At 60.8% G+C, this 10,341-nt stretch overlaps 1 protein-coding gene across 8 annotated transcripts in view; it reads right to left on the bottom strand.

Annotated features, from left to right (window-relative positions):
- Positions 1 to 63: 63 nt before the first annotated feature.
- SEMA3F (semaphorin 3F) overlaps positions 64 to 10,341 on the bottom strand; it is a 29,685-nt gene continuing 19,407 nt past the window's right edge. For 6 of the 8 annotated variants that reach the window (XM_027582196.2, XM_027582199.2, XM_027582198.2 and 3 more), the window contains 14 exons: positions 9,806 to 9,898; positions 8,145 to 8,238; positions 6,720 to 6,839; positions 6,385 to 6,524; positions 6,142 to 6,256; positions 5,910 to 5,979; positions 5,596 to 5,740; positions 4,202 to 4,424; positions 3,502 to 3,590; positions 3,332 to 3,373; positions 2,997 to 3,154; positions 2,740 to 2,807; positions 2,287 to 2,420; positions 64 to 1,415 (listed from right to left, as the gene is read on the bottom strand). In XM_027582196.2, the coding sequence (XP_027437997.1) occupies positions 1,005 to 1,415; positions 2,287 to 2,420; positions 2,740 to 2,807; positions 2,997 to 3,154; positions 3,332 to 3,373; positions 3,502 to 3,590; positions 4,202 to 4,424; positions 5,596 to 5,740; positions 5,910 to 5,979; positions 6,142 to 6,256; positions 6,385 to 6,524; positions 6,720 to 6,839; positions 8,145 to 8,238; positions 9,806 to 9,898 (1,902 nt within the window). In that variant the 3' untranslated portion in view covers positions 64 to 1,004. The remainder of the gene's footprint in view (positions 1,416 to 2,286; positions 2,421 to 2,739; positions 2,808 to 2,996; positions 3,155 to 3,331; positions 3,374 to 3,501; positions 3,591 to 4,201; positions 4,425 to 5,595; positions 5,741 to 5,909; positions 5,980 to 6,141; positions 6,257 to 6,384; positions 6,525 to 6,719; positions 6,840 to 8,144; positions 8,239 to 9,805; positions 9,899 to 10,341) is intronic. The other 2 variants (XM_027582200.2, XM_027582202.2) reach the window with 1 other exon arrangement.

Raw genomic sequence — 10,341 nt, 5'->3', positions numbered from 1 at the left:
GGCAGAATGTGGGCATAGGCTGAACCCCCATCCTCCCTCCACTGCCAAGGAGAAAAGCCAAAGTCCAGTCCCAGAGCCAGTGTTTATTAGCAAGATGGAACCCAAGGGCAGCTGTGGCCTGGGCAGCCGAGGGCCACCGGGAGCCCCTACCCACCTACCCCAAAAGCCCCCAGAGCTATTTACACCCATCCTCTGAAGTGGTGGGCAGAAGGGAGCCCTGGGGAGCCCCTGAAGGCCCCAGGCCTCCACCATAGCCCCCTCTCCCCTCAGCCCTGCCTGTACCTGCCCCTCTGCTATTCTCCCAGCCCCCAAGTCACAGTGGCCCAGAAAAAGCGAAGAGGAGGTAGAGTGGCCAGGCAGGGAGGGAAGGAGGGGCTGGAAGTGTGCCCCACCCAGGCAGGGCTCCTTTGCTCCTGTCCCCAATAAATAGAGAATAAATACCCAGGAGGGGGCTGGCCTTAACTGAGTGTCCCCTCCCAGGCAGGGGCCGGCCTCCTGTGGCGGGCCCCTTCTTCCCTCCTCCGGGTGCATCTGAGCCCCCCCACCCCCGCTGCCCGTCTCCAAAGCAGTCCTTGCACCCGTGTCGGCGTGTGCCGGTGGCACAGCTTGACAGCACGCAAAGGCAAAGGGGAGCAGTCCGTGCCCTGTCCAGGGGGAGCTTGCTCCCTCCCTGGGTCCTGCGGATTCCGGCGGTGGCGGTCGAGCAGGTGGACTCCCAGCTGAGTCCGGGGGCTGCGCGGTCCCGGCTTGGCGCCGCCGACTGGCTGGGCCTGGTCAGGTGGGCTGTTTTCGGCCATCTCGGACCAGCGTGGGTCTGAGTTTTGGACAGTGCCGCCGCTGAGGCAGGCCGTATACAGCCCACCAATAAATACTGTCTTTGCAGGGGCAGGGCGTGTATAGAATATAGATATTTTATATATATATATTTATATATATATATATATCTTTTATATTAAAAGGGACAAGGCCGAGGCTGGCCCACCGCAGGGCTCAGGCAGTGGGCCTCATGTGTCCGGCGGGTGGTGGCGGCGGTTCCGGGGCTTTTTCTGGTCCTGGGGTTCAGGAGGCCTGGGTGCCCCCGGGGCCTCCCGAGGGCTTGGGGGCACGTGGCGCCAGTAGCCCTGGCAGTACTGGTGGATAAGGCCCACTTCGGGCTGGGCCAGCAGCTGAGCCAGCTCCTGGTAAGCGGGCGTGGGGAAGCCGACGCCGGGGGCCGGCGGGGCGCTCACAGCTGGAGGTGGGAAGAGGGCCGCGTGGACGGCATCCCGACCCAGTACGTGCAGCTGTACCCGCGTGACGATGTGCTTGAAGTTGTTCTCGGTGGCGGTGCAGGAGTAGAGGCCACGGTCACCAGGCTGCAGGGCGCGGAGCAGCAAGCCCTGCTCGGTGCGCAGGAAGCGGTCCTCTGCACGAATCTGTGGGGGCAGGGAGCTGGGGCTCAGGGCTTGTGTGACTGCCCTGCCGCCCAGCCAGCCCCCTGGAGCAGACCAGTTCTGTGGCCGTTCCGTGGAAGGGGCTCCCATGTGCAATTTCCACATAGCAAGAAAAACCCACAGTAAGTTTCCACGTAACATCTGAATAAGGCACCCATGCACTTTTCCATTTCAGGAGGAAGGATCGTGAGGGGGATGCTGTACAATGAGAGAATTTTGGAGCATAGAATTTCTTTTTAATGGGAATACCCAACCGAGGTATCTTTATAGAATCTCCATGTAAGGACGGATGCCTGGAACACATTTCCATAAAACAAGGACTCCTCCACAGAATTTCCACACACTGGAGCTCGTCCACATGATATTTCCATGTAATGAGGTATACCTCCAATGGAGCACATGTATGGAATTTTCATGTAAAGAGGCATGCTTAGGGCGCCTGGGTGGCTCAGTTGGTTAAGTGACTGCCTTCGGCTCAGGTCATGATCCTGGAGTCCCGGGATTGAGTCCCGCATCAGGCTCCCTGCTCAGCAGGGAGTCTGCTTCTCCCTCTGACCCTCTTCCCTCTCGTGCTATCTCATTCTCTCCCTCTCAAATAAATAAATAAAATCTTTAAAAAAAAAAAAAAGAGGCATGCTTATAAGTGGTTTCCATATAATACGGAGATTCTAGAGTTTCCATATAACTGGATTCACCCAAATGACTTCGCCATAGGGAAGGGGAACTTGGAAGGGCTTTCTTAGAATGGGGCCGCCACAGAAGGGCTCCTATACCACATTCCACCCACATGGCACTCCTACTGCACGGGGGACCCCCGCATCCACAGCGAGGACTGTGGGGTACAGGAAATCACCTCACGGCGCCGGTCACTGGGATCTCGTTGAAACAGCCACTTAACAGTGGCCTGGGGCGAGCGAGGCTGGCACTCGAGGAAGGCCGCGCTACCTGCCACGCCGTACTGCACGGACTCCACGGTGTTCTTGTTGGCTGTAGAACAAGAGGGCGCGGCGTGAAAGCAGCGTTGCCTCTGGGCAGATTGTAGGCCACCAGGGGGCCGGTGCCGAGGGGCACACACAGGGACACCCACGTGGGAAAAAGGCAGGGCTCTACCATTGGGCATCCGCTCCTTCCTTGAGTGGGTGGCTAGGGACATCCCATCTCCCAAATCCCAAGCCCCCTTACCCGCCCCCCCGCCCCTGGGTCATGTGAGAGTCCTTCCGGCGGGGGGGCCCTGGGAGCAGCTCCATGGGCTGCACAGGGCTCTGCACCACGAGGAGTGCCCAGGGGTGAGGCACGGCACACTCACCGTTGGAGTTGAACCCGCGACACTGCCTGATGGGGTTCCCATGCCGGACATCCTGCCGCCGGCTCCGCCTAGATGAGGAGAGCTCCTGATCAAGTATTTTCAAGGAAGCTTGCCGCCCCAGGTCCCTGTACCCCCCAAAACTCCAGGGAGGAGTCTCGTCCATTACCCCCAGGGTGATATTACATCGGCCACCAAACCCCCAGGACAGGCCCATGGGTCTGGTGGCTAACATTCCAGGGGTCTGGGGGGGTCCACACCTCTTGGAAGATGCTGTGTAGCGGGAGCAGGCCTGGCCGTCCCAGGCACAGTAGGGGTCCCGGGCGAGGCAACAGTCAGCACAGGCAGCCCCATATGCCTGGCAGCGGTGTAGGCTCAGGTGGGTGACGCCCACGGCGGACGCCACGTACAGTTGTTGCTGAGGGCAGGGGAAGGGGCTCGTCAGTTCCCTCCCCACAGGCAGCCCCATTAGGAGCCAACTGGGCTCCTTCCCTTCCTGTTGCATGCTTCAGTTTCCCCATCCCTATGCCAAGGGCAAGACCCCAAGGGGGAACAGCCTCCATCCCTACCCCCAGCCCACCTCACCAAAACTTACCCTCTTGGAAGAGATGGTCATGGTCTTAACAGGTGCTGGGTCCTGGAAGAAGGCAGGGGTTAGCTTGGGGACTGGGGACACCCTTCCTGCCCTGATCTGGAGGTCTGAGGTAAGCAGCCAGTACTAAGGAGGGCCAGGGTGAGAAGAACTGCACTGGGTGTCATACCCACCTTGAAGACCTCCACCTCCTCCAGCATGAGCTCCTCCATCTCCTGGTCATCCTTGGGCAGCACGATGACCTTCTGCACTGTCCCGCGGTCTGGAACGGGCCGGGCAGGGCCTCAGTGGGGCTGAGGACGCTGGGGAAGGGGTACCAGCCTCAGCCCCTTCCCCCACCAGGCCCCAAACCCCCAAGGGCAGTGGATCAGGAGCTCTGTACCAAGGTTGAAGAATTTCCCCTGGATGAAGGGGCCCAGGATAAGGGGTGGGGGTGGTCACGGCTGGGGTCTGCCCCTCTCACCCCAGACCCTCATTTTAGGCACTGCTGAGGATAGGATGCTGGAGGTATTCCTGTGTGGAGGGACTGGAGCTGTGGGGAGCACACCTGCACACATGCACACGAGAGCGTGTATGCCAGTATTCGGACCCGCGTGTCCTGCAGGTGTCTACCACCTGTTCCCTCTTTCCTGACCCTACATGGGTCCCTGGGTGCCCAGTGTCCCTGCTCTCCCAGCCCCCCGGGGGGCTGGGGATGGTGATGGGGTTTCCCCACCCCTTGTCTCAGCTATTCTGGCTCCAAAGGATGAAGGTAGCAGAGTTGACCTTGGCAAGCCTGTAGCAACCCCGTAGCAGCGTAGGTCCCACCCCACGGATCTGCACCCTCCACCCAACGGGCCCAGCACGGGAGGGTCTGGGAGCAGCAGTGGGTACCTGTGCCCAGGAAAAGCACCTCATAGCGCCCGTCGGCTGCATCCACCTGGTCCACGGCGACGGTGGTGAGCCTGTAAGGAGCGCCCGTGCGGACGACCAGGGGCCGCCTCTGCAGAGGGTACACGGCCTGGTACATGAGCGGGTGGCTGCGCATGAAGTTAATCACTTCGTCAGGGTAGTCCTTGGTGGACTTCATGGATGGCGTGAAGGTTCCTCCAGGGCACTGCAGGCACGTGATGAGCGTCAGGCCCAGCTGGGGCTTGCTGAACCCCTCAGCTTCAGGAGAGGCCTCTCCTTTGTCCGTCCCTATCACATGCACCTGCTCCGTTCCTCAGAACCCCCATCGAGGCTTTTCCCCCTCACCCAACCTCTCTGCAGGCCCTGTTCCAGCCGAGGTCCCAAGGTCCTACACGGCCAAATTCCTCAGCCACCTCCCTGGCCTTGTGGGCCATGACCTTGTGGGCCATGACCTTGTGGCAGCATTAGGCAGAGCTGACCACCCCCTTCCCCTGTCCTCATTCCCCACCCTGTTGTCTCCTTCCTCCAGGCTGCCCCCCACACCCACCCACCCCTGCTCGAGGGTCTATGGCCCCAAGTTCCCTTAACACTCTGAGGGTGCTCTGCCCTTCCCTGGTGCTTTTCCCTCTGCCTGTCCTGCACCCCCGCCAGCCCCACTCTAGCCCATCCCTCCAGCCTCCACGTTCACCTTTGGGGGAAGACTTCCCTGGCCAAGGCTGAGACCAGCTCCCCCATTCCAGCCCTGACCACACGGAGCCAAAACAGATCACATGTTCTCCTGCTTAGACTCCTGCAGAGACCCATATCACACCAAGATCAAGTGAGTTGCCTCCTACCACCACCTCCTACCACCCTGCCAGCCCTCATCTCCCCGGCCACCATTAGCTAGCCACACTGACGCCAACTTGCCCTCCAGCTTTGTCTTGGCTCCCAGGTGGCAACCCCTCCACCCCAAGCGGCACCCTCCTCCACACCCACAGCTTGCCACATCCGGCCACTATCTTTGTTCCGGGATCCTGGCTGGACTCTTCACAGCCTGGTGCTGTGTAAACGGTGTTTCATTTCATTCCATTTTGTTTCATTTATTTATTTATTTTTTAAAGTATGCTCTATGCCCAACATAGGGCTCGAACTCATGACCCCAAGATCAAGAGTTGCATGCTCTACCGATTGAGCCAGCCTGGCGCCCCTGTTTTGTTTTTTAACGTCAGCTTTATTAAACGGATAAATGGTAGGTTTTTTCGTGTGTATGGTCCGCCTCCCCTACCTGGCTGTGAGCTCTGTGGTGGTGGGGCCCTCATCTGCAAAGGGGCTAACCCAGAGCAGGCCTCATAAACAGAGGGGAAAGGGAAAGGTGGAATGATTGGGGTCCTCACCGTGCCGGGCCGTGGGTAGGGCATCTTCCCTGAGAAGGGCATCCACTGGTAGTTGGGGCCCTCTTTGTGGGCAAAGGGCCCATTGAAGACCATGCGGATGTCAGCCATGGAGTAGACGCACACAGCAGAGCCTCGGAACACGGAGCTGCGGGTGGGGCAGGCTGCTGCTGCAGGCAGGGCAGACCCTCGGCCCAGGGCCCCTCCCCAGCCTGCCCCCACCCCACAGCATGCCCCACCGGGTTGCGGTCCTCCCCAAGTCACAGCCCCCCCATGCAGCCAAGCCCTGCCACCGCCAGCCCCGGCCTGAGCCTCACCCTGAGGAGGTGAAGACAGCATAAATGACTGGGTTCCTCACATCCTGTGTCTGCTGAACAAACACGTCCTCTGGGGGCAGAGGGAGAAGATGCGGGGAGGGTGCATTAGCCAAGAGCCCTGGGAGCCCCACTCCTGGCCAGGGGGCCCCCCAGAGGTGCCCTGAGCCCCCCCATCCAGCCCCCACCCCTCCCAGAGTAGCCACAGGACCCAGCCTGCACGCCGGGGACTCACGGAGCTCGTCGAAGTGGGTCTCGATGCCATCCTCACTGGGCACGGAGCACACCAGCCGTGCCTTCAGAAACGTGCTCCACTTGTTGACCAGGCAGCAGTGGCCGCCGTCATCATTCTGGGGATGGGGCGGGGGGGGGGGGCAGGGTCAGATCACCTCTCACACCCAAGACCTTGCCAGAGCACGGCTGCCGGAGCCAGCGCGGGGTCTGGAGAGGGGAAGCATGGGGCCCCGCCGGCGCGTACCAGGCAAATGCGCCCGATGCGGGCGTACACAGCGGGGCTCTGCGACGCCTCTGCCGACCGCTCGCGGAAGAAGAAGTACAGCTTGTCGTCGTTGCGCTCCGCGCTGTCGGGTATGAGCTCAGCGTGGATGAAGGAAGGGTCTGCAGGCGGGCAGGGGTCAGCGGCACAAGCACCTCCCCAACATAGCCCCAGGCCAGGTACAGGAACGCCGCCTGCCCCCCGCCCCCCGCCGCGGCCCCCGCCAGTCACAGCGCCAGACGCCCAGCGGGTGCCTCTTGGAGGATCTGGCTGCATCCCAGACATGCTGCCCACTGGGGCCTCTCGGCCGCCCTCACCGTTCAGCCACCGGGAGTTATACTGGTCCGTGCGCATGGCCGTCTGCTTTCCCAGCGTGCGGAAGATGGCTGCATCGGTGCCCATGAAGTCGATGTACACACCCGCATAGAGCTCCTCGTCTGCAGGCGGGCAGGTGGGTCAGTCAGGGAACAGTCCAGTGACCTCCAACCCAGGGTCCTGTCTCCCCCTCCGACTCCCCAGGGCATGACTGTCTCACCAGTGGGCTGCTGGGAAATGCTGAAGAATTGGCTCTGGGAGGATTGGGATTAGCAGCAATTAGCTCTGATTAGTAGCGAGAGCCAATTTCTGTGGTATAAATACTCCCACCAGGGCTGACTTCAAGCTACTAACCGGGGGCCACCGCAGGTGGAGCTGGGGAGAGCTGCCGACACCCTCCTATAGTCTTCCTACCCCACAAATACAACACATGTAAATAACCTCAAGAACAAAGATAATAATAAAATGTGGTAAAATAGTTAGGAAGTAATGAGTTGTGAGTATTTTTATCTTTGTTTTGAAAGTAATTTATTGGTAAATTATATAATGTAGCGTTTAATAATAGCTGGCTCACAAAATACCTGAAAATTTGCAGAAAATTTAGTGACCATGCTGGCTCTAGCATACCACTCCATGTCTTCCTTCTAGACGCGCCCAGGGCAGGCCCTGCCTTCCCCCATCAGACTCTCTGGTCGGGGAGCCACCATCAGGCTAGGACCTTTTCAGTCAGCAAGAGGTGGAGGATAACGTCCACCCCCTGCCCCAAGGCCTTTCCCAGGCCTGGAGGTGGCACAGTGCCCAGCAGTTGCTCTGAGGGGCAGACTGGGTTGGGCAGCCAGCAAATAGGCAGAGAACAGGGCCCAGGGTCGCGGTAGGCTCGTCCAACCTGGGGGTAGGGTCAGCAGCTGCTCCTGAGGCCCCAGATAGGACTCCTCCTCACAGAACATTCCCCCAACTCTCCTAGACACCAGGCCGGACCAGAAACAAACCCTGCCCCCCTAGTTGGTGAGAAGGCCAGAACACTCCATCCGTGCTTCCTTGTGGGCCTCTCCCAGCCTCCCAGACACACCAAGAACATGTATGGAACCAACCCCCTTCTGTCGCTTCCAGTATAGACCAAGCTCATCTTCTCTCTCACGTAGTCTGGGGCTGGCCTTTGCATGGACCCTATTTCAGGGTAGGATCTGGCCCCCTTAGCACTCCATCCAAGGGACTGGAGAGACCCTCACACCACTCGTCTCTGCCCCTCGGCTCACACTGGGGTCTGGTCCTTAGCCCTCCGCCCGCTGGGTGGGGCCCCGAGGGAGAATTCAGGGATGGCATGGTCACGGTCTCTGCCCTGGGGAAAGTGTTGGTGCCATTCCCCCTATTCCAGAGGCAGAGGCCACACACAGGCTGTAGAACCAGGATGGGGTAGAGGCACTCACTGATGAGGGCTGAGGCTGTGTCCAGCTTGGGGTCGTACGGACACTTGCCCTTCCCTGACTCGAGTCTCTCCGGCTCCAGGTAGAAGATGTAATCCTGCAGGGCAGAGGGGGAGCTCAGCATTGTCCAAGCTGGTCCCACAGCCAGGAAGGGTAAGGGTCATCAGGCCCCCAGGGTAACAGCAAGCCCCCTGGAGACACCCTGAAGCCACATCCCTTCATTCCCCAGATATCCTTGGGCTTTAACTCTGTCCAGCCAGGTCTCCCAACTCAGGTCTCCCAGGGCCACGATGCACATTCCAAGGGAGATGATTCCTGGCCCCAGGTATCAGATCAGACCTGAGAACCAGGGGCTGAAGCCCCTCCACGCCAACTGGTTCAGGGAGACTCTGGTCAGGGCCCCTTGGGCCACAGAGGCACAACTCTTTGAGCTGTGGCCTCCTATCCTGGGCCAAGACGGGGCTGCCTACCTGACCAGGGCAGGAGGTACTGGCCAAGGGTGTTGCCAAGTCCCACCAGGCCAGAGGGCCCTGAGGGTACTGTGTGCCCAGACTTTATGTCCTACCTGTGGTCCTCAGGACAGACTAAATAGGCCATGGCCTTTCCCCTGCCCCTCAGCAGAGCCCCCAGTTCCCCATGTCTCCCCAGTGAGTCAGGAGTTGAGAGGTCCAGCCCGGACCACAGGGATTCACAAAGCCCTCCGTGCCTCCCAACCCAGCCCTAAAGATGTTAGCAGAAAGGCTGATGAAGGCACTGGGGCCAGGATGAGCTCATGGGGAGAAGGAAAGGAAAAGAGAGAGGCACGAGGCGGGAAGGAGGTGGCGGCAGGTGGCAGGGATGGTGATGGGAAGGTTTACACAGGCCCACGTCCAGTTACACTCTGCACACGGGACTTTCTGCACACACGGGGCTGCACACACTGCTTGGCACACAGCACTGTCAGCACATAGAACCTGCCGTTCACACCCTGGGCACACATGCAGTCGGAGCCGTCCCACGTTTCAGCACTCCCTGTCACAGACACACGTGCTCACGTGACCACTTGCTCTAGCACTCACCGGCAGCCCCTGCTCCCCTGCCCGCCCCTGCCCAGCCCCAGCACCCCCACCCAGCCCCCCTGCCCCAGTCCCAGAGCATGACTAGGGGGCAGACAGCTCTGCCCCTTCGGCCCCAGGGGAGCAGAGTCCCCAGCATGTGACTGTGCAGGACACCTGTGTCTGCCCATGACCCATGGAGGCCTAGGGCACGGACAGGTGAGAGTAATATGTCAGGCTGCATACACGTGCCATGTTCGGACTCTGGATGCTGACTAAGGTGCGCGTTGGAGAGCACACGTGCCCACGTGTACGTTGGTATAGGCTCATGCATGTTGACACACGTGTTCTGAGGGCTGAGGCTCTGCTGTCCCCAGGCTGCCTGTGCACCTGGTGGCTTCATGATCTCTTGCCTACAGGGACTCACTGAGGCTGACACGAAGCCAGCTGGGAATGCCTTCGGAGCCTGAGGGCACTGCGGGGGAAGGGGCGGGATAGGGGCCCAGAGTCGAGGGAAGACCCTCGGGAGGCTCGCACGGGCTGCGGGTTCCTGGCTGGCAGGCCAGGCCCGCGGGGAGTTCAGTTCAGAGGTGGTGCTGCCTGGCAAGGGCCTGGAGGGCTGCGTCCCACCTGGCGTGGGGCTGTGGGCGTCGGGCGGAGGGCACCATCCGTGGCTCTGCTGCCTCGGCCTCTGACCACCTGCATCTGGGTCCAGGGCGTGGCCTGAGAAGACGAGGAACAGGGATTAGAGCCGGGGGTGGCAGGGGCTGGGGGAGCGGGCTCGGGCTGCCGGCCCCTCACACCACACATGCCAGGAGCACACGTGAGCCCCCGGGGCCCCCAGAGCACACACGCGCCTGTGGGAGCACACACACACACACACACACACACACACACACACAGCTCGGCGCGTGCCCACACACACGTGTCCCTGAGTCCACTCACTCTCACGCGTGTCCTACAAGGTCACACCAGCTCACGCACATGCCCACATGGAAATGAGAAAGGGCGGAAGCGGGTGGGGTGGGACAGAGCTGGGGAAGGGGCAGCTCTCCCCCCCACCCCCCCACCCCCGGGGCCACGTGGCAGAAGCGGACCCGGGCATCCAGCCTCCTGACGCTGAGGCCCCTGCCAGGCCCTCTGGCTTGGTGGCAGGGGCACGGTCC

This window comes from Zalophus californianus, chromosome 1 (genome assembly GCF_009762305.2).
Source record: "Zalophus californianus isolate mZalCal1 chromosome 1, mZalCal1.pri.v2, whole genome shotgun sequence".
Lineage (NCBI taxonomy): Eukaryota > Metazoa > Chordata > Mammalia > Carnivora > Otariidae > Zalophus > Zalophus californianus.
This window is presented reverse-complemented; position numbering and strand designations above follow the sequence as displayed.